The sequence below is a fragment of the Gambusia affinis genome, linkage group LG16 (assembly GCF_019740435.1).
Source record: "Gambusia affinis linkage group LG16, SWU_Gaff_1.0, whole genome shotgun sequence".
Taxonomy (NCBI): Eukaryota; Metazoa; Chordata; class Actinopteri; order Cyprinodontiformes; family Poeciliidae; genus Gambusia; species Gambusia affinis.
In genome coordinates this window covers 6,118,837-6,136,841 of record NC_057883.1, presented here as the reverse complement: position 1 = coordinate 6,136,841, position 18,005 = coordinate 6,118,837, and the positions used below count along the sequence as shown (strand labels likewise).

Below are 18,005 nucleotides of genomic sequence, written 5' to 3'. Positions count from 1 at the left end.
GCCAATTCATTTGGTCTGTGTCTGGATGAGGAAGAAAGGGGCATACGTTGTGTACAAACAGAAACTCCATAGTAGCTCTGATATTTCTGCTGATTTCGGAGTTCTGAACTCTTATCGTATTGCTGGCTTCGGTTTAACTTTGTTGCAAGTTGTTATAAATGTCATATTACAGGCATCGGAGGTTTGTTTTGCTTTAAATTTCATTCAAAGGTCCGCCTGCAGTTTCTTGTTTTCTCGTCAGGGGGCAACAGTTATACATAACCTGGTCACAGCGGACGAAGCAAAATCGAAACTCTTCAATGAGTCCACCTACAGAGAAATAGGTTATTTTTGCCCCCCAACCTCTCTTATTTTAATCCTTTGAAGTCTTGGCAAAAATGAACGGGTCGTTGCACTCGAGCCCAAGTCTTGTAGATATAAATCTGAACCGAGGACCCGCAGGTAAGGAGAAGACTTTTGTCGGACAGTTAGCAAACCGTGTTGGCGATGCTAGCTGACTACGTTGCACTGAAAAAAGCAAAAAACAATCTGCTACGCAACCTTAAGCTAAAGGCTAATTACTTTGTTACTTTGTCTCGTTTTGTCAAAGTTGCTATTTGCTTATGGAAGCTGCCAGGGGCCAGAGTTTCAGTTTAATACATCGGAAATGACAAAGTTGGCAAAAACTTGAGTTTTTTTCCCCATTAAAAAAGTGGCATTACTTCGCTGGTTGTGCCCGCGTGAAGCCAGTTGGTTCATATTTAAAGCTGCAACATAAAGCTGAATTGTTTGAAACTTTGTAAGATGGTGCTTCCTCACTACTCGCTTGAACTCTGATCCACTGAGATACATTCAATGATCAGCAGCTTCCTTTGCTAGCAGCTACACTCGATGTTTACTGCTTGTAAACACCAGGCCAGCTGATTGATTTTGTGTCTTTGTGTTTACTTCCTATTTTCTCTAGGTCTAGGGTTTAATATAATTGGGGGCATCGACCAGCAATTTATCGCGAATGACAATGGCGTCTATGTTAGTAGAATCAAAGAAGGTGGATCAGCAGCACTAGATGGACGACTCGAAGAGGGAGACAAGATTGTTCAGGTAATGTATATACTTAAAAAAAAAAGTACTTTAAATTTTTACACATTCTCTCACGTTACGGCCACAAACCTAAGTTTATTCTGTTGGGATTTTAAGAGCGAAACTTGTGCATAGTTGTAGAAATGGCAGGAAAGTGAAAACTTTAGATCTCCATTACATGTTTTTTCTTCCTTTCTTTTTATCTTTTAGAATGCCTAAAGATTAGATTGTATCAGATTAGGTGGAGAACATGTTTTCACAAGTCTGCTCCATATTGTGGAGTTAAGCCTGGGCAATTTTTACCACGTGTATATTGTTTTATTTAAACTATCCCATGGTAGCTGTGGTTGTTCAATTGTTTTTGTCTTATTTTTTTTTTCCAAGAATAGCAAAATTGTGCTCATCATGACTGATTTCTTTAAATTTATTTATTTATCTTTTATTTTAAAGCAACAAATGCTTTAAAATAAAGCATCTGTTGCTTTATTTTAAAGAGAATACTTTTTGTAGGCATTGATTTATTTATTTTTTCTTTCCATTTTTCAAAACCGTGCATCGTTTAGCGTATTGGTATCTCAGAAAATCTAGCAGTCTGACCTAAAAGTGAAACTAATGATTAACTGCTGTCTGGCCACACAGATGTTTGATCGTAGCGTTCTGTGTTTGTCATGTGGCTGTTGCAGATAAACGGAGTCTCGCTCGAGAACCGGTACCACCACGAAGTGGTGGAACTGTTCCGGTCAGCCGGGGAGAACGTCCAGCTCCGCGTTATGAAAAGGGTAGCTGAAAATATTCTGATTTTTTTTTCAGTTTTTTCAGGGGGTGGGGGCTTCTTTGCTATTTCTCCTCTTTTATCCAGACTATATTAAATCATACTTGAATAAAAATGTATTTGCCTCTATGCTACTCAAAAACTTGTTCTAATTGTTTTCACATCCAGTAATCCAATATCATTATTAAAGAGTGACTTTGTATGTTAGTTCTTGCCCAGTCCTGTTTCTATGTGATTTCTTTTTTTTTTTTGGTTTCCCCTCCAGCTCAGCTCTGTTTTACCTGTTTTTTTTGTTTTTTTTGTTTTGTTTTTCTGTCTTGCAGTCTCAACTAAGTAATGGACCAGCCACCTCCAAACCCAATCGCCAACCTTCCTCGTCGACTCTGGGAATGCTGGCGTTATTCGCTGGAGCCGTGTCGATCATTGTTATAGTAGCTCTTTATAAACGGTTTAAATAGGCATTTTTTTAAATATATATGTATTATGTATCTAAGCTGACGATGTCTGTATGTTTGTTTCAGAATCAAAAACTTTGCTAAATGCCAAAAAAAAAAGGAAGAAAAAAACCCCCCCAATTAAATAAAGAAGCAGACGATGTGAACGGTAGACCTTTTCCCGATTGGCAGGTAATGGCGTCACGATTTAGTTTATTTCCTTTTTCGTGCGTATTTTGTGATTTAATGGTAGCTCCTTGATGACCCATTCTTATCGTCGGAGTTGTGTCCTGCAAAGTAATTTGTGCCGTACTGAGGTGAAGAGTTCCCTCTCTGAGCGGATGAGGGCAAACGAAAAGTTCGGACAGCCGTCGGAACAATCGAGTCGTTCGTAAAACGTAAGCGCTGCGTCGCATTAGCCGCGCAGAGCCCTCCCTGTGCGCCGAGAGAGCCCGCTGCGTTCCTCAGTGTTGACACCAACTCCTACAAGATAATCGTGAGATACAAGCCAGGGTTTGTATTCAGACCCACCTGGAAAAAAATAAAAATAAAAAATCTGACATGACTCGAGGGACTACTTTTAGCTGCAGATGAAGACGCATTGCTTTTTGGTGTCCCCCCTCGATTTGTCGTTTGAAATTTTAACGGTTTTAAATAACAGTGTGGCTCTGTACATTGAAGTATCCCAGTTATTCTTCATCAGATCAGTGTCTCATGCGTTCAGGCCAGTTTGTGTTTGACCGATTCAGGAAACGTGTATTAAAACAAACAGTTGATTTGCATGAATTAGTGCGTCGGCGCAATGGAGGCCATCAGCTACTGAGGCGTTCAGGAAGCCTCGGTCGCTTTTACAGCTGCTTTCTGTCAATCTTCCTCGTGACAGTGCTTCGCAGGTTCTCCGAGGGGTTTATGTGTGCCAAGTTTCCCGACCAAACAATCACATTTTGGTCATCAAAGCAGGTTTTTGTGCTTTTCTCAGTCGCTCGTGTGACATTTTCTGCCACATGTTTTCCTTCCATTGAACATTTCATCAGCTCTCTTGGTACTCTATGTGTACGTTGCTACTCGAAAACCCATACAGCTGATGGACTTTCATCAGCTGTAAGCCATGATCGTCGAAATTAGCATCAATTGTTCAAATGTATCCCTTTGTGTAAAAGATTTTAAGAGTTTGACTTTCTGAATGTACCTATGGAATTAAGGTTTTTAGTAATCTAATCCACCGAGATGCACTTTCTCCCCTATCATCATTGGGAGGTGCTCTCGTCACTCATTAAACCCAGCTTTTGGCGATATAATTCAATAATAAAAAGTAAGTATATATCTGATTTATGTCTGAAATGGAGATGTTCTGATTGTACAAGTAAAGGGATCTATTTTTTTGTTTGTTTTGTTTCATTGTGAGCAGTTTGTTTTGATTCCTGTCTCAGACTAACAGCAGTGTTGCAATTAACTCACTACTTTTAAGTTTTGCACTAAAGCGACAATCATGGAGATTTTTCGATAGCAGTTACAAAACAGGTTTGAACAGAAATTAATGTTTTTGTTTTGTTTTTTTCTTTTGGTCACAACAATCGCATCACCATCTCCATATGTGGCTAATTGTATGTAAATACATTTGTGAATATGTGCAGTATACCAGAAAAGAAAATCACAAGCACTAATAAGTTACGCAAATATCCAGTTTGACATTCAGACATGCAATAAATATTTTTAAATTCACCTGGTGTTTACTGCTTTATTTAAATTTTAGAAGTATTTTGATAGATGATACTTGTTTTGTGTTTATTATTGATTGAAAGTGAAAATTGTAGTAATATATGAACTTTGATATTCATTCATTCCACTTTAAAAAAAAAAAAAAAACGCCAAACAGGATTTTATTACTTTTACTTACTGCCTCAAATAAACATGTTTGCTGATCAAGCAGTAAAAACTTAAACATTTGGGGATAAATGTCTAGATTTAATCCTGGGTTCGCTAGCAACATCCAGAAAAAGCTACTTGTTGATCTATTAAAAACCAGCCAAGAGAAAAACAAAATTTAACCAGAATTTAATTTAATTTAGGTTTATTTGATAGGGACAGACACGCATCAACATAGACAAACTAAACAGAACGGCAGTTTGCATCAAAGTGCTTCTAGCGCAAGCTAATTCGATATTGTCTAAATGAAAGTTGGTAGCCTGCCCCAGGTTGGGTTTCATATGGCTTCTGTCCAGGGCGGCATGATGTGGAGGGCGCAGTTCAGCATGAAATAAAAATAAAAAAGTTGTGAATGAAGTTTCAAATAAAACAGCATTGTCAAATTTACTTATTCAAAAAAATAAAAAATATAGAGGGCTATTTTGTGCCTGATTGAAAAACTATTATTTTTGCTATATCCACTGTTTTATTATTTAAACGTCTCAAGTTATGTAAGTGAATAATTTCTTATCATGAAAAAGTTAAAACAACTTTGAGAAGTGTCTGGGTGGGTTGTGTAGCCCATTTATTCAAGGGGCCGGAAGGAGGGCATTGGACAGGGCCTCATAAATTCAAGTACCACCCCTGGATCGCCACTGTGTTTTGGATCTGACAGGGCAGCTGCTAAACTAGCTGTATTTTCATATTAAATTATAGGTCGTGACTTGATTCATGCAGTTTTTCTCACTATTTCAGCACGTCTTATAATATACAATGAAAAGCGAATATCTAATAGAATTTGTATTACTTCTAGTGACCTTCTTTTTTAAAAAACAAAAAAAAAAAGCGGAAATTTGACTGAATTTCCCCCACAGAGCTCGTCTGATTGAAACAAACGGCGCCTTTCGTGGCCAAATGTTCCGCTGGCCTCCCACCAGCGGCTCGGGCTCCCATCAGCTGTTTGGAGGATGGCTCGGAGGCAGAAATGATGTAATCAAGCAGAGAGGCAGAGCCAGAGCTGGGTCCAAGCCGCGCGACACGGACGCATCGAGGAAACGCGCTCGAGAGCCCGCCTCATGGAGCCGGTGAACGAGGCAGCAGGTCGGCGACGGTGGGAGCGTCATGTCGCAGAGGTTGTTTGAGCCGCTCGTCCTTTCTCCTCCCACGAAAGACAGGGTTCTGGATGCGGTCCAGCGGCGCCGCCACCTCCTCCTCCACCTCCAGCACCGGCTCAGAGATGCTCGCTGGTGAAATTCCTTATCCGCGGTTGTAGACGTAATTAACCGCCCGTGCGGGCCAGCGGTCCTCTCCCGCACCTGCTCCGGCATCGGCCGAGTGGAAATGCTCCCATCGCCGCCTCCTTCGTCGACAACTTCAGGCCGCTCGTGCTGTCGCCTTCTCGCCCACGATGATGACAGGAGGGCGGCCGCTTCGGGTTTCAGCACATGCTGCCCCCCCAACCCCCCCTTTTTTTTTCTACTCCTCGTACGAATCACAGAATCGTCTCTGATCTGATGTATTAAGAAGAACTAGTTGCCGTTTTTTATTTTGCTTAATCACATCTACTGATCGATTTTCTTTTGTGTGTGTTTTTCCCCCTGACCTCCGGAGATGATTGCGGTGTCCGTGCAGTAGCTGCTCCTCAGCTGGGGGTGGGTGGGGGTGGGTGGGGGGAATGAGCTGAAGCCTGTCCGCAGCAGTCCACCGTGAGCCCCGGTGACTTTACAGGAGCGTGGGGGGTGCTGACCGTCTGATACAGCGTGGGGTAAAGGATCGTTTGCCCATCCGGCTCACGTTTGAACCATGGCCAATGAACCTGTGATCCTTAACGTGTATGACATGGTAAGCACAGCACTCACCTCATAAATGCTACATCTTGACTTATTCGCACTTATTTTGGTTGTGGGGAAACTCGTGTAATGACATAAATACATGAACTGTTCCAGGTCTTGACTATTTTACAACCAACATCACAGTAATGTCATGTAGTTTGATTTACTTAAAGTGGCAAAGGAATAGAATAGATCTGAAAAGTGTGGCGTGCATTTTTATCCACTATGGCAAGTCTTCAGAATTCACCTAATGAATAATTTAATCTCAGTACAGATGCCGCTAATTGATGAAGGTCTCAGGAGTTTGTCAGGAGAACATCAGTGGACAACCAACATCATGAAGGCCAACCATAGCAGAAAGTTGTACGGGAGTTTTAACCCTAAAACATCACATCACAACTGCAAAAATATAGCATAGCTTAGGTGGGAAAATCCGTCAGCATGAACAAAGTGGGCTACAGACTTTAATCTAATTGAGAATCCATGGACAGACTTGAAAACTGATGTTCTGATATGCATGTTCTCTATCTCATCTGACAGCATTGGAGGCATTTTTAAAAGAAGGATGGCAAAAATGTTGCATAGATGTGCAGACAACCCATTCAATCAACTATAGTCTTATAGAAAAGTCTATTTATTTCAGGAACTTAATCATTAAAGTGAAACATGTTGCATAGAGGGATGTTTGAAAGCCTTTATTTCAGATTTTCCAACTTACAGCTAATAGAAACACAATTTTTAAAAGAAGAATATTACATCAGGACAATTAAAAAAACATTTTTAATATAGAAATGTTGCCTAAATGAAAGCATGCTTAATACCTACCTAAAAGGTGCTTTTATTCTGATCAACCAGTCTCATCAGAATGGATATTATAATTTTCTTGAATAAGATTGTACATGAATGGTACTTACAACCGTACCAGCAGCTGAGGATAATGCTACAAAATCAGACTATAATGTTTAAAACTGTGCCTTTTTCCTTAGTGTAATTCTATCACATAAAACCCCCTTTAAGTTTAATAGAGTTTGTGGTTGTGATGTCAAAATAAAACAGAAAGAAATCATGGGACAAGAATCTTGTTAAACGTTATTGTATCTTTTTTTCTTCTTCTTTTTTTTAAAGATGGTTTTAAAATCTCACAAAGTCTTAAAACAAAACACAAGAGTACAGGGAGCAAACGACCCAGCTGAAAACCGTGCAACACCTCACGAACTGGGGAAAGTCTTACCGCTCTAGTCTCTTTCTTCAGGTTCATTCACAAGAAAGCGGAGAAGACATATTGGGGGAAAAAAAGCCTATTTATACACTGAACTCGGAGCTGTGAAACATGACTCTCTGTGGGCTCTCTGACCTCTGCTGCTGCGTCCTCAGTCCTGCGGGTGCGACTCAAAGACAAGGGTCCTCCTTCAGACCTGAACGCACCTCTTGCTTTTCGTATTCTGTGCCGCTTGGTGGATCATATGTATGCATGACTTACAGCTTGTCATTGCAGCAGCGGCTCAAGTTTCTGCAAATCGGTATGATTGGATGAAGATTTGAAAAAGAGAATTCATGATTTGAAGCAGTAATATGTCCGAATCTATTGGCAATGCCTTTTGAAGAAGCTTTTACATGCATTTACATCCACTGGCACAACTAGCGCATGTAGCGTTGTAGCTACATAGAGAAACAGCTGCGTCGCGAGTGATTAATCAGCGCACAGCTTGAATAAACTATAGGTAGGTGGTGTTTGCATGGGCTGCAGGATATGGGCAGTTACTCAGGGCTGTATTAGAAAGGGGGGCGCTAAAAAAATATAACTTACCAGTTGTGTCTTTTACAAGTTTTCTATTGCTTTCATGTACAAGAAGTCAATGCATGGTCAGTTTTGATTGGCTTTGGGGTGGCAGAAGGAGGGGGTTACCCAGGACACTGTTTATGCAAGAACCTCCACTGCCTGCATCCCACAGACAACCTGTTAGCGGAGCTGTGAATATTAAAGGAGAAAACTAACAGGTGGCACAAGTTAGCACAATGATTGAGCTACCAGTGATTTTGTTAAAAAATGTGAAAGAAAAACATATATTTCTTAGTGTGGGATTCTCATCCTTCATTGAAGAAATGTTCCCCAGGTAAACGTTGGCCTTTTCACACTTCTTTACCAGCCATATTTTTTAGCACTGGACACTTTCTGGCAGTAAGGGTCTCAATACGCCACCAGGCGTAACAATGACTCTCAAACGTCCAGATTAATCTCTAACCAACTGGTTACATTGGGCTATTTGAGCCCTGGAAAAAAAAAAAAAAGTAATCACGGGGGCGGCGGCAGTCGAATTCCTCCAAAAAAATTTACCACAAGAATAATAAAAGAAGGCAGAGGGAGTGAGTCATACCAGCAGGGAGGAAGACGAACTGATTGTCAACAAAGGGTCCAGCAAGGCATGTAAAAACAAGAGTGGAAAAAGGCACCACTGTCTTTGTGCTCCATTATGAGAGTCAGGCATGTCGGATTTACCACGGTGCTAGAAAACCTTCACTGCGTTATGCTGTTTTCCTGCGTGGAAGCCGAGAGTTGAGTGCTCCCGATGCATTCCAGGTTTATAAACAGCAGAGAGCCTATAGTGTATGGCGCTCACTGGAGAAACATGATGAGACTCAGCTGACACAAAGTAATGCCGTGGGAATGCGTTAAGAGCGTGACTCTGGGACCGGAAATGTGTTTTATTATTGATAAGAGGCAGCTGGGGCAACTCTTAGCATGTTTTCTCATGGTGCCTAAAAATCTGGATGCATCAGTGGGTGAGGCAGCTGCTGTCTCTCCACGAATTATCGCCTAGCTGTCTGTAGAGAGAGGTCAGGAAGTAATGGCTACCCATTTCCATCCTTTGTGAATCGCTGTAAATCGATGACATGAAGGATCCATCAACGGGGGTTTATCTGTTTAGTATTTTCCAGAAATGCTCTGTGGTGACTAGTAAACATGTAACAGGTTAACTATAACTCCGAGTGCTGTTAGGTCTTTGCTTCCTACAGATTTCCCCAAAGTCTTTGTAATCAACAATGGCAGATGACTCCTATGTTCTGTCTGTGCTTCTGCACCTTTTTAAGTTATTCGGCGCCTTAAAACAGAATTTGCTCATTGTGGAACATTTATGCCGCCAGCGAACGCGGACATATTACATGCGTCAGATCATATGCGCGCCTCTGCATAAGCAAAGGGTTGCAAAAGCTCGGTCCTGGGTCCGACCAGGGAGAACAAGTCACTGGGGGGACGATTTTGAAAAGGGCGCTGTTGACGAATCAGCAGGGATGGAAAACTTTCAGATGTCCAGAGAGTCCCTGGGGACCCTTTCCATGGAACTTTGTCCCTACTTAGAGGGCAAACAGACGAACATGAGATCACCGGTGGGAGTCCTGAAAAAGGTCGCCTGCACAACTTAAGTGCTTGAGTGACGAAGGGAGAACCTGGAAAACAGCGAATGAGTGATGTTGCTGGAAGCTGCCGGTTGCTGGGGAGGGAAGTGGACGGGCCAGGTGTGCAATGTGGAGCAGGAGTCTGTGCTAATCCAGATTAGGGCCATTGCAGAGGGCCAGGTGTGCTGTCAAAGAATGTTTATAAATCTGAAGAAGTAAAAATGTATTATTCTTCTGAACTCTAGATCACAGAAAATAGTTTAAGTATCCAAATCCTATTTTCTAACCGTTTTTTTCTATTTATTTAAAAATGTCTATTAGCTGCACTTTTCAACATTAATCCCAAAGTTAAGATGAACAGTTCTGTCCCCAATCAAACGTTGGCTAAAGTTTAGAGCTATCTGTACCTAAACTTTGAGGAAATGTCAATTGACCGTTCAACTGAATATAAATAAAGTTTCGTTTAGTAACACTATTACCTCTAACATTAATGTGTAGCTCAAATATTGCGACATTTTTTGCAAATATTTCCACAGTAGCTCCACAAAATAAAGTGATTTTAACTCCTTAAAATTACAAAAAGAAAATAAAAAAACCAATGAATGCAGACACCGCTGTTTCTTAATATTTTAACAATCTGTTAATGGGTAGTTTTATCAATACATTCTGGCTCAACTGGTCCTTTGAGAACATTTATGATCTTGATCTCGACCCAAAATCAAAGAGACCTTGTCACCCCTGCCCTATGAGAAGGCACCAACTCCTTCTGCACAGTTTGTGTGATTATTTTGTCAATAATCCTTAAGTAGAGATCTTGAAATTAACTATTGTAGGAGAAACTAACTCATAAGTAGGAGGCTTAAGTTAAAACGTACTAAAACATTTATCTCAACCACATTGTTTTGACCTCCGAGATCTTTGTGACAATACAAAGAAGGGATATCTTCCAAAAATGTGAATCTAAACCGTTGACTCGAATCATTTCTCTTATTTAACCCGTGCCGTAAATGGCCTCTGCTATTTGCTATTTGTCAGGCGTTGTGGGGTTTTGATTTAGGAGCTGGTGTATCCTGCCTGTGCTTTTTCTGCATTATTTAAGGTGACAGGATGAGAACATGTCTGCTGAGCTGCCACACAGCCTCTGCTCCCTGACTCCGTCTTTCTCTCCTCGTTTTCTCCGCAGTACTGGATAAATGAATACACCTCCAATCTGGGCATTGGAGTCTTCCACTCAGGCATCGAGATTTATGGCAGAGGTAAGACGAGGACCGTCTTGATGTCTGTGAAATCGCATTACGCATTCCCGAGTCGAGGATGGCCCTGGGGCGACACGGAGCTGCGCTCTGTGACGGGCGTATAGTGAGATTTGTGCAAGGCAGATGAAGTTTGGAGAAAAAAAAGGCGTATGGAATTGTACTCTGAATAGCATGACCCCATTTCTCTTGGTTGAGTCACCACTGACTCACTCTGTGTTTATGTGTTTTTATGTGTGTGTGTGTGTGTGTGTGTGTGTGTGCGTGGGTGTGTGTGTGTGGGTGTGTGTGTGTGTGTGCGTGTGTGTGTGTTGACTGAAATAGAGGGGCAGGATCCCTGGTGAAACTTGATCTCTGGAAATCCAGTATGCCCTTGGAACTGGACATATTGGCTCTGTGCACAGAGAAATATGGTGCCTGACTTTAGAAAGGGTTCACAGGGGCAGTAGCCCAGGGCGCCATTTTTTATTTTTTTTTTTGGGAGAGGCAAAGACTTATTTTATTTCTTTTATTCATTTTTTTAATTACTATTATTTAATGATTGCTTACTTTTTCAAACATTGTACTTTATAGGCCCAAATCATGTGCATTATATTATCCTTTTTTCAACTAATATATTAATATTCAAGTATTTGAAAATTACAAAGTTATTGTTGATTTATTTGGGAATAATATGGATTATTAGCTATTAAGCATCACTTCATACTTACTGAAGTATTCTAGTAGGACTACCTATTAATGTACTTTAATTTATATAAGTGAAAGAATTTTTCCTTAGTGGATCAGGCACCAACGCTGGGTGCAGCCCAGGGCCCCACATCCTGGTAAATACGCCCCTGGTGACAATGAAGATATGACATAAGCTCTGCAGTTTGCTGTTGCTCTCTGTGCTCTAATGATAGGGAGTAGAGCCCTGCATTCAAGCCAGCCCAAATGATTTAATTACAACATCCATGATTAATCGCTCTCTTCTCTGTAATTACAGAAGCGGAAGTCTTTTTTTTCTTCTTCTTCTTCTTCTACTAATTCTTTTTTTTTGGGGGGGTGGGGGGACTTCTGATCTGTATTTTGCATCTTCTTCCTCTGCCCCGCAGAGTTCGCGTACGGCGGTCACCCCTACCCTTTCAGCGGCATCTTTGAAATCAACCCCGGAAACGCTGCGGAGCTGGGAGAGACCTTCAAATTCAAGTGAGCGCGCTTCCTTATTTCAGCACGTCGGAGTGCGCGCGCTCTGACGCCACGCTGTTTATCTATTTCAAACAGGGAGGCCATTGTTTTGGGCACCACGGACTTCACAGAGGAGGACATAGATAAAATCATGGAGGAGCTCGGTAAAGAGTTCAAAGGGAACGCCTACCACCTAATGCACAAAAACTGCAACCACTTCTCCTCCTCGCTGTCTGAGGTCAGTCTGATGTAACGCTTCCTCCCAAAGTGCTGCGAAGCAACACAGGAGAGAAAATACCATGTAGCCTACTGCATGTTTTCCGTACTGCATTCTCTCTGCACGCAAACGCTCAAACTTGGAAAAATATGTTTGGAATAAATAATTACTATTAAGATGAAAGGAATGTTCATATTCGTGAAACAGTGCTGGGAATCTTAAAAATAAAGCAAAGAAATGAACAAAAGGTATTTAATTATTTTAATTATCATATGCGTTCTTCTGAACTAGTGGCTGTAGTTGTGCTCTGTCCGATTTGTTTTTTCCTTAGTGGATCAGGCACTAAGGCACCCTTTTTTTTTTTAGGAAAGAAGCAAACAAATAAAGATAAGCTAACCATTTTTTTTATCAGCCTTTGTATCTTCAAAAATAGAAGCAAAACGCCTTAAGCAACACAAAACAGAACACGTTTGTGCTTCTTGTGCAAAGAAAGATCGTTAGTTGTTGGGCTGCAACTAACGAATATTTTTAGTAATCGTTTAATCGACTATTTTGACAGTAGCTCAATTAAAGAGGAAAAATAACATGGCACCCCCCACAAAGTTTTCATTTAACCACATCTTCCTTTTTCACACTATAGTAGAAATAAACTTAAAAATGCAAACAAACAAATCATTAAATTCCTTTTTTCAAATAAGAAAATAAACATTTTATTGCCTAAAATGCAATAAGGGAGTAATCTGAACCGGGTGAAGCTAAAACTATGCAACTTGAGGAATTTTGGCTAAAATCCATTTTCAGACAAATTTTTTGTGTTAAATGCAAAATTTTTGTACAGTTTTTTTGCTTAATTACCTGTGTGAATATGTTGTTTTATTTTTTTCAGCAAATGACATTGCGTCTGACTCTCTGTACTCCAGTTGACGACTAATCGATTGCTAAATTAGTTGACAGTTTTTTCAATAATCGATTAATCGCAATTAATTGTTTCCGCCATAAGCTCATCATTTGACAGTTAAAAGTGACCCCGTGGAGACTAGATAAACGCCTACTCCTTTGCTCTCCACTGGGTGGCACCCGGACAAAGCCTGTCATCTCTGGAGCTTCTGGAGCTACAGTCAAGAATAGCATGTAAAAAAAAAATACAGTAAGGTTACTGTAAAGTTACTGTAATTTCTTTATTGTAAAAATCACAGTAACTTATTGGCAGCAGTGTAGTTAGCATGGCCAACAATGAACGGTTGCGGGGGTTTCCTGTAATGGTAAGCTGTTTCTCAGCCATTAGCACATTTAGCATCGGGTACATGTGGTGGATTGACAGCGCTCAGACCCTCTTCGTGGCTCTGATTGGTCGTTTTTGATCGGGAGTGGTGCATTTTTTCAGACAGCAATCATAGTGTTAGGCAATAGAATCAATTTTTTTTTTAGAAAAGGTTTCCATCGCTTTCCATAAACAGATTTGAAAGTTGTTTTCATAAATATAGGAAAATCTAAACAAGAGCAGCCAATGTCAATCAGGTAGCATTGACGCAGGATTTTGGTGACTTTGGATAATTTACTAACTTTTATTCAAAACTTGATAATTAAGCAATAGTTAGAACCAGAATATCTGCAGGGTTTTAACAAAGTATTTTCCTTTTATAGATTTCTTCTCTGTTTTTCTCATGTCACAGTTCATGTCAAAATTTGTTTGATGGTCTTAGTAATCTAAGTCTGACAAAAAAAAAAGCAAAAAGTGAACAAATCTATAAGAAAAAAAAAGTTGTAATCCATAATCTGTTACAGAGATCTATAACCCAAGATTTCTTTTGTGGTTACATGCTGTGCTCACCATTCTGTGTGTGTGTGTTTTTACCCTCTTGTTTCAGTTGCTCTGTGGAAGAGAAATCCCCCGCTGGGTCAACAGACTGGCTTACTTCAGCTCCTGCATCCCCTTTCTTCAGAGCTGCCTCCCCAAAGAGTGGCTGACCCCAGCCGCTCTGCAGAGCCACATCAGCCTCGGCCTCCACAAGGAGGAGCAGAATGACTCGAGCGACGAGGACCCCACGTCGCCGTCCGGCGCGGCTGCCGCCGGCTCAGGCTCCTCCCACAGCTGTCGCCACACCCGGGTGTGACCCGCCCGCCCGCCGACCTCTGGACCCACATTGCCGTTGCCGGCGGCTTCAGTAGGCTTTGAACAACCAACTGACCTCATACTGTTTGGCCTCTGAATGAAAAGAGACTGGAAGTGTGAGCTTGCTCTTTGGTGCGGGAACTGTTGACGGGCTCTTCAAACCTGGAGACTCCTTGACGGAAAGACTGGAAGAAAACGCTGAGACCTCGAAGGGTCGGCTCCGACTCCAACCGTACACACTTGTAGATCCGAAGTTTGTAGTGTAACATTCTTAGTCTTTTCCACAGAAATTCAAAAAACCTTTGTCAGCCTTGTTCCCTGCCCTGCCTTTGAAGCTGCTTTTGTAGAAAAAACGAAAACTTTCTAGATAGTAACACTACCAGGAAACTGCTAATCTCCGCAAGTTCGGCAAGTCCTCGTTTAGTAACCTCTATGTGGCCTTCAGATGATATCGCTGATTCCAGTTTCTTAAGGTGTAACTATTCTGCGGCCATTTCAGAGGATGAACAGGTCAGTTTTGGGTGGGAGTTTGGGGTTGATATTTTCTTAAAGAGAGAAAATGTTGCATGTTGAAGCAATGTCATAAGTTAGACAACTAACCAGAGATGCAAAGGGGCGACGCAGTACTTGACCTCTTACAGATTTCTTTTGTTTTAAATTTTAATATCAGAGAAAGATAACCCAAGTAGGTAAAAAAGTCGTTTTTTAAATAATTCCCTCTCTGAAGTGACAAAAGTTACCCAAACCAACCTGACAGCAGATGAAAATAGAAATGTCTTCTTTAGTTTCAGTAGTTACATTCTGAGTATTGCCAGACATGTATAAGTCCCTTCAACCAAACCTGTCTGACAACTCGAAGTAGGCTCAAAGATCACAGAAACCAACTGAGTATTCCCAAATTTAAAGAAATTCAAGATATTTGCACTTCAGAGAACCAGAATGAGAGCCATTAACCAACAATGGAGGAAACTTGGAACGATAGAAAATCTTCCCATGATCGTCCACCTAACCCAAAATTACTCCAAGAATGCATCAACGACTCATGCAAGAGGTGAAAAAAAACCAAACTCCAAAACTTCAATTTTGGCTTTGGTCTCATTTTTATGAATTAACAACAAGAAAGAGACTGGGCAACAAACAAACAAACCCCTGTTAACAATTGACGAGACAACAGCAGGGCTTAGCCACAAACTCTGACCAAGAGTTTGTGGCCTCAAGCGAGCACTCCTGGGTTATTCAGCAGGACTGAACTGTTGGATCCAAACTGTCCAACTGCAGATCGCCCAAATTTAGGTTTGAGACGTTACAGTTTAGTGAGGTTAAGACCTAGAAACATTATTTTCAAATTGTTCTCTTTAGAACAAACACAGCTTGCTTGCGTATCCAAGGAAACACCAGCAAGTCCTCTATCTGAATGGCTAAAAACATCAAAAATAAAAATTCTTATGTCGATTAGCCACGTTCTATTGATTTACTCAGCGGATGCTACCAATGCTTGGCGGAAGATGTTGCCACCAAAGAGTGGAGGGCAATCGCATTTCCAAATAGCCTTTTTGATTGGATTGCGTTGGATGTGTAATGGAAATTGCAAAAATAAATAGAAGAAATCTGTGAGCTGGCAAACACTTTTTACCCCCGTGAAGTCGTCATGTAAACCTTCTCATGATCTTTTTGTAGAAGAAAATCTCTTTACTGGGAATTATAGCGTGAATAAGCCATTAGTTGAGTAACCAGTTTCTTAACGGTTGCAAACAATCAAGAGTGAACGCTTTTAGTTGAAACAGCTGCTGTTCTGCGAGCCTCAGGCAGCTCGGTCACCGTCTCTGACCGTCTCAGAGAAAAGGTTCTAGCCGCCGTTCTCTCAGTTACCGACTCTGTGACCTAGCGCATTTTACTCTTTTATATCCAAGTGATCTTTGTACTGTTAACATTTTTTCCAGCCAGAGTCAGCTGAACTCCCCCCGTCCCTCTTTTCGTCAGTAGAACCACAGAGACAGAGGTGCTGCAATAAAGAGGAGCAGAAATCTGTCCTTTCCCTTCCTTCAAGAGTCCAACATGTTGCGTATGCAGTTACTGTGAGTTCAGCTTAGCATTAAGATTGGCCCCTTCATAGGCCACTGCTCAGCCCCGCTGTATTGACTTCTTAAACTGTTTATTGTGTCGGTGGCACAACACAAAAACGACAAATCCGGATTGGTTTTGAGAGATTACGTGCTGAACTGTTTCTCGCTTTAGCACCAGGTGCACGGAAAGAGACGTTCCTGGAATGTCTCTGGGTCTAAACATGTAATAATCGTCTAAAAAAAAGGAAAAGAAACAAAAAGATGCATTGATTTGCCATTTGATTTGTTTTTTTTTGTTTGTTTTTTTTTTTTTTTGGTGATGATTATGCAAGCCACATGTTAGAGATGCTGGAAAGAAGATTTTTAATACCCCGGGACACCCCTGTCTGCTTTACAACTCTGTTTCTCAAAAGAGGCTCACAGCAAGGGAAATGATGACGAACTGAAACGCATGTTAAACTGATTTGCATTTTCACAGCGAACGTTTGGGAAGTGCAGTAAATATCGTGTGTAGTTTGGAGTATGTACTGATTTTATAAGTGCTGACGTCAGAAAAGTGGAAGGTCGTCATGTCGTTATCAAAATGTGCACTGAAAACGGTCCTCTAGGAACGGTGCCTTGCAAAAGTATTCCTACCATTTAAGGTTTTCCATATTTTTGTCATGTTACAACCACAATCTTCAATGAATTTTTAATGGGATTTCACTGGATAGATCAAAACAAAGTAGTGAACGGTTGTGAAGTGAGAGGAAAATACTGCAGCAAAGTTTTTGTAGCTTTGTACAGACACTATTTTAAAATGATGCCATGCATTTGATAACACCTTTTGTTACAAAAATAGCTGGAACTCTTTACCTATTCTCCTGTAGAATGCAGATTTACTGAATGTCATCCACGCTTGTAAGGGGCTGAATACAAATGAATGCTACACTTTTTAGATTTTTATTTGTGTTTATTTTTGTGTGTGTGTGTGGGTGTGTGTGAAAGAAAATGCCACGATTTCCATCTGTTTTACTATTGTGGTGTTGTTTTACTGGTCTATCGGGTTAAATACCAGTGAAATTCATTGACGTTTGTAGTTAAAATGGGAAAACTGAGAAAAGCTCACGGAGTATGAAAACTTTTCCTAGGAACTTCACCTCTTTTCTTTAGCAGGGAAGAAGATGCAGCACATATGGTCCGACCCAAAGAATTGTCAGAATAAAAGATTTCTGGTGAGGACTAAGGTTTTCACACCGTAGTCTTTGTATTTGCATTTTTCTCCAAATCTTTTAAACATATTTGGTTCTCTGGATAATAACATCAAGCGTCTCCTCCTGAAAAACTGTATACTGGCCGGGATTATTTATTTATTTACCTGTTTTTTAGATAAATTAGTCATCATTGTACACAATTTTCACAATTTTGCATCTTGTGTGGACTCTTTCTCTCCCCAAGCTTTTGGAAATGTCACACCTAATTTAAAATGAGCATGTTCGATACGGTTCATTTTTATCACTTGACATGACATGTCTTAATTCAATATGATTTCTGTATTGGCCCCAACTCTTCCCTGCATCTGCAGACACAGTAGTGGCATCGATCCCTCATCGCCATGATCGTGATCTCGTGTGTTTACCGAAATTTTCCGCGAAGTTTATCTCTCTGTCGCAAGAACGACAGGTTTCTGCGAAGAGAATAAATCGTCACGCGTTTCATCATTCCAATTGTAATTGGGCTGAAAGGCATGACAGCAGACGAACACAAACGACTTGCGTTGGTTTTGTCCTCGTTGGCATAAGGTTGAATGATTTG

General features: G+C 40.8%; 2 protein-coding genes across 2 annotated transcripts; both read left to right on the top strand.

Annotated features, from left to right (window-relative positions):
- The first annotated feature begins 215 nt into the window (after positions 1–215).
- Positions 216–3,987, top strand: LOC122845831 (synaptojanin 2 binding protein). Its single transcript, XM_044142301.1, has 4 exons — positions 216–441; positions 944–1,080; positions 1,743–1,838; positions 2,155–3,987. The coding sequence occupies exons 1-4, from the start codon at positions 378–380 to the stop codon at positions 2,287–2,289; spliced, it is 432 nt and encodes a 143-aa protein (XP_043998236.1). The 5' UTR covers positions 216–377; the 3' UTR covers positions 2,290–3,987.
- A 1,869-nt stretch (positions 3,988–5,856) lies between these two features.
- On the top strand, positions 5,857–17,150 carry LOC122845830 (deubiquitinase DESI2). The gene is made up of 5 exons (XM_044142300.1): positions 5,857–6,012; positions 10,582–10,654; positions 11,746–11,839; positions 11,915–12,056; positions 13,904–17,150. Exons 1-5 carry the CDS (start codon positions 5,974–5,976, stop codon positions 14,147–14,149), a joined length of 594 nt encoding a protein of 197 aa, XP_043998235.1. The 5' UTR covers positions 5,857–5,973; the 3' UTR covers positions 14,150–17,150.
- Positions 17,151–18,005: the final 855 nt, after the last annotated feature.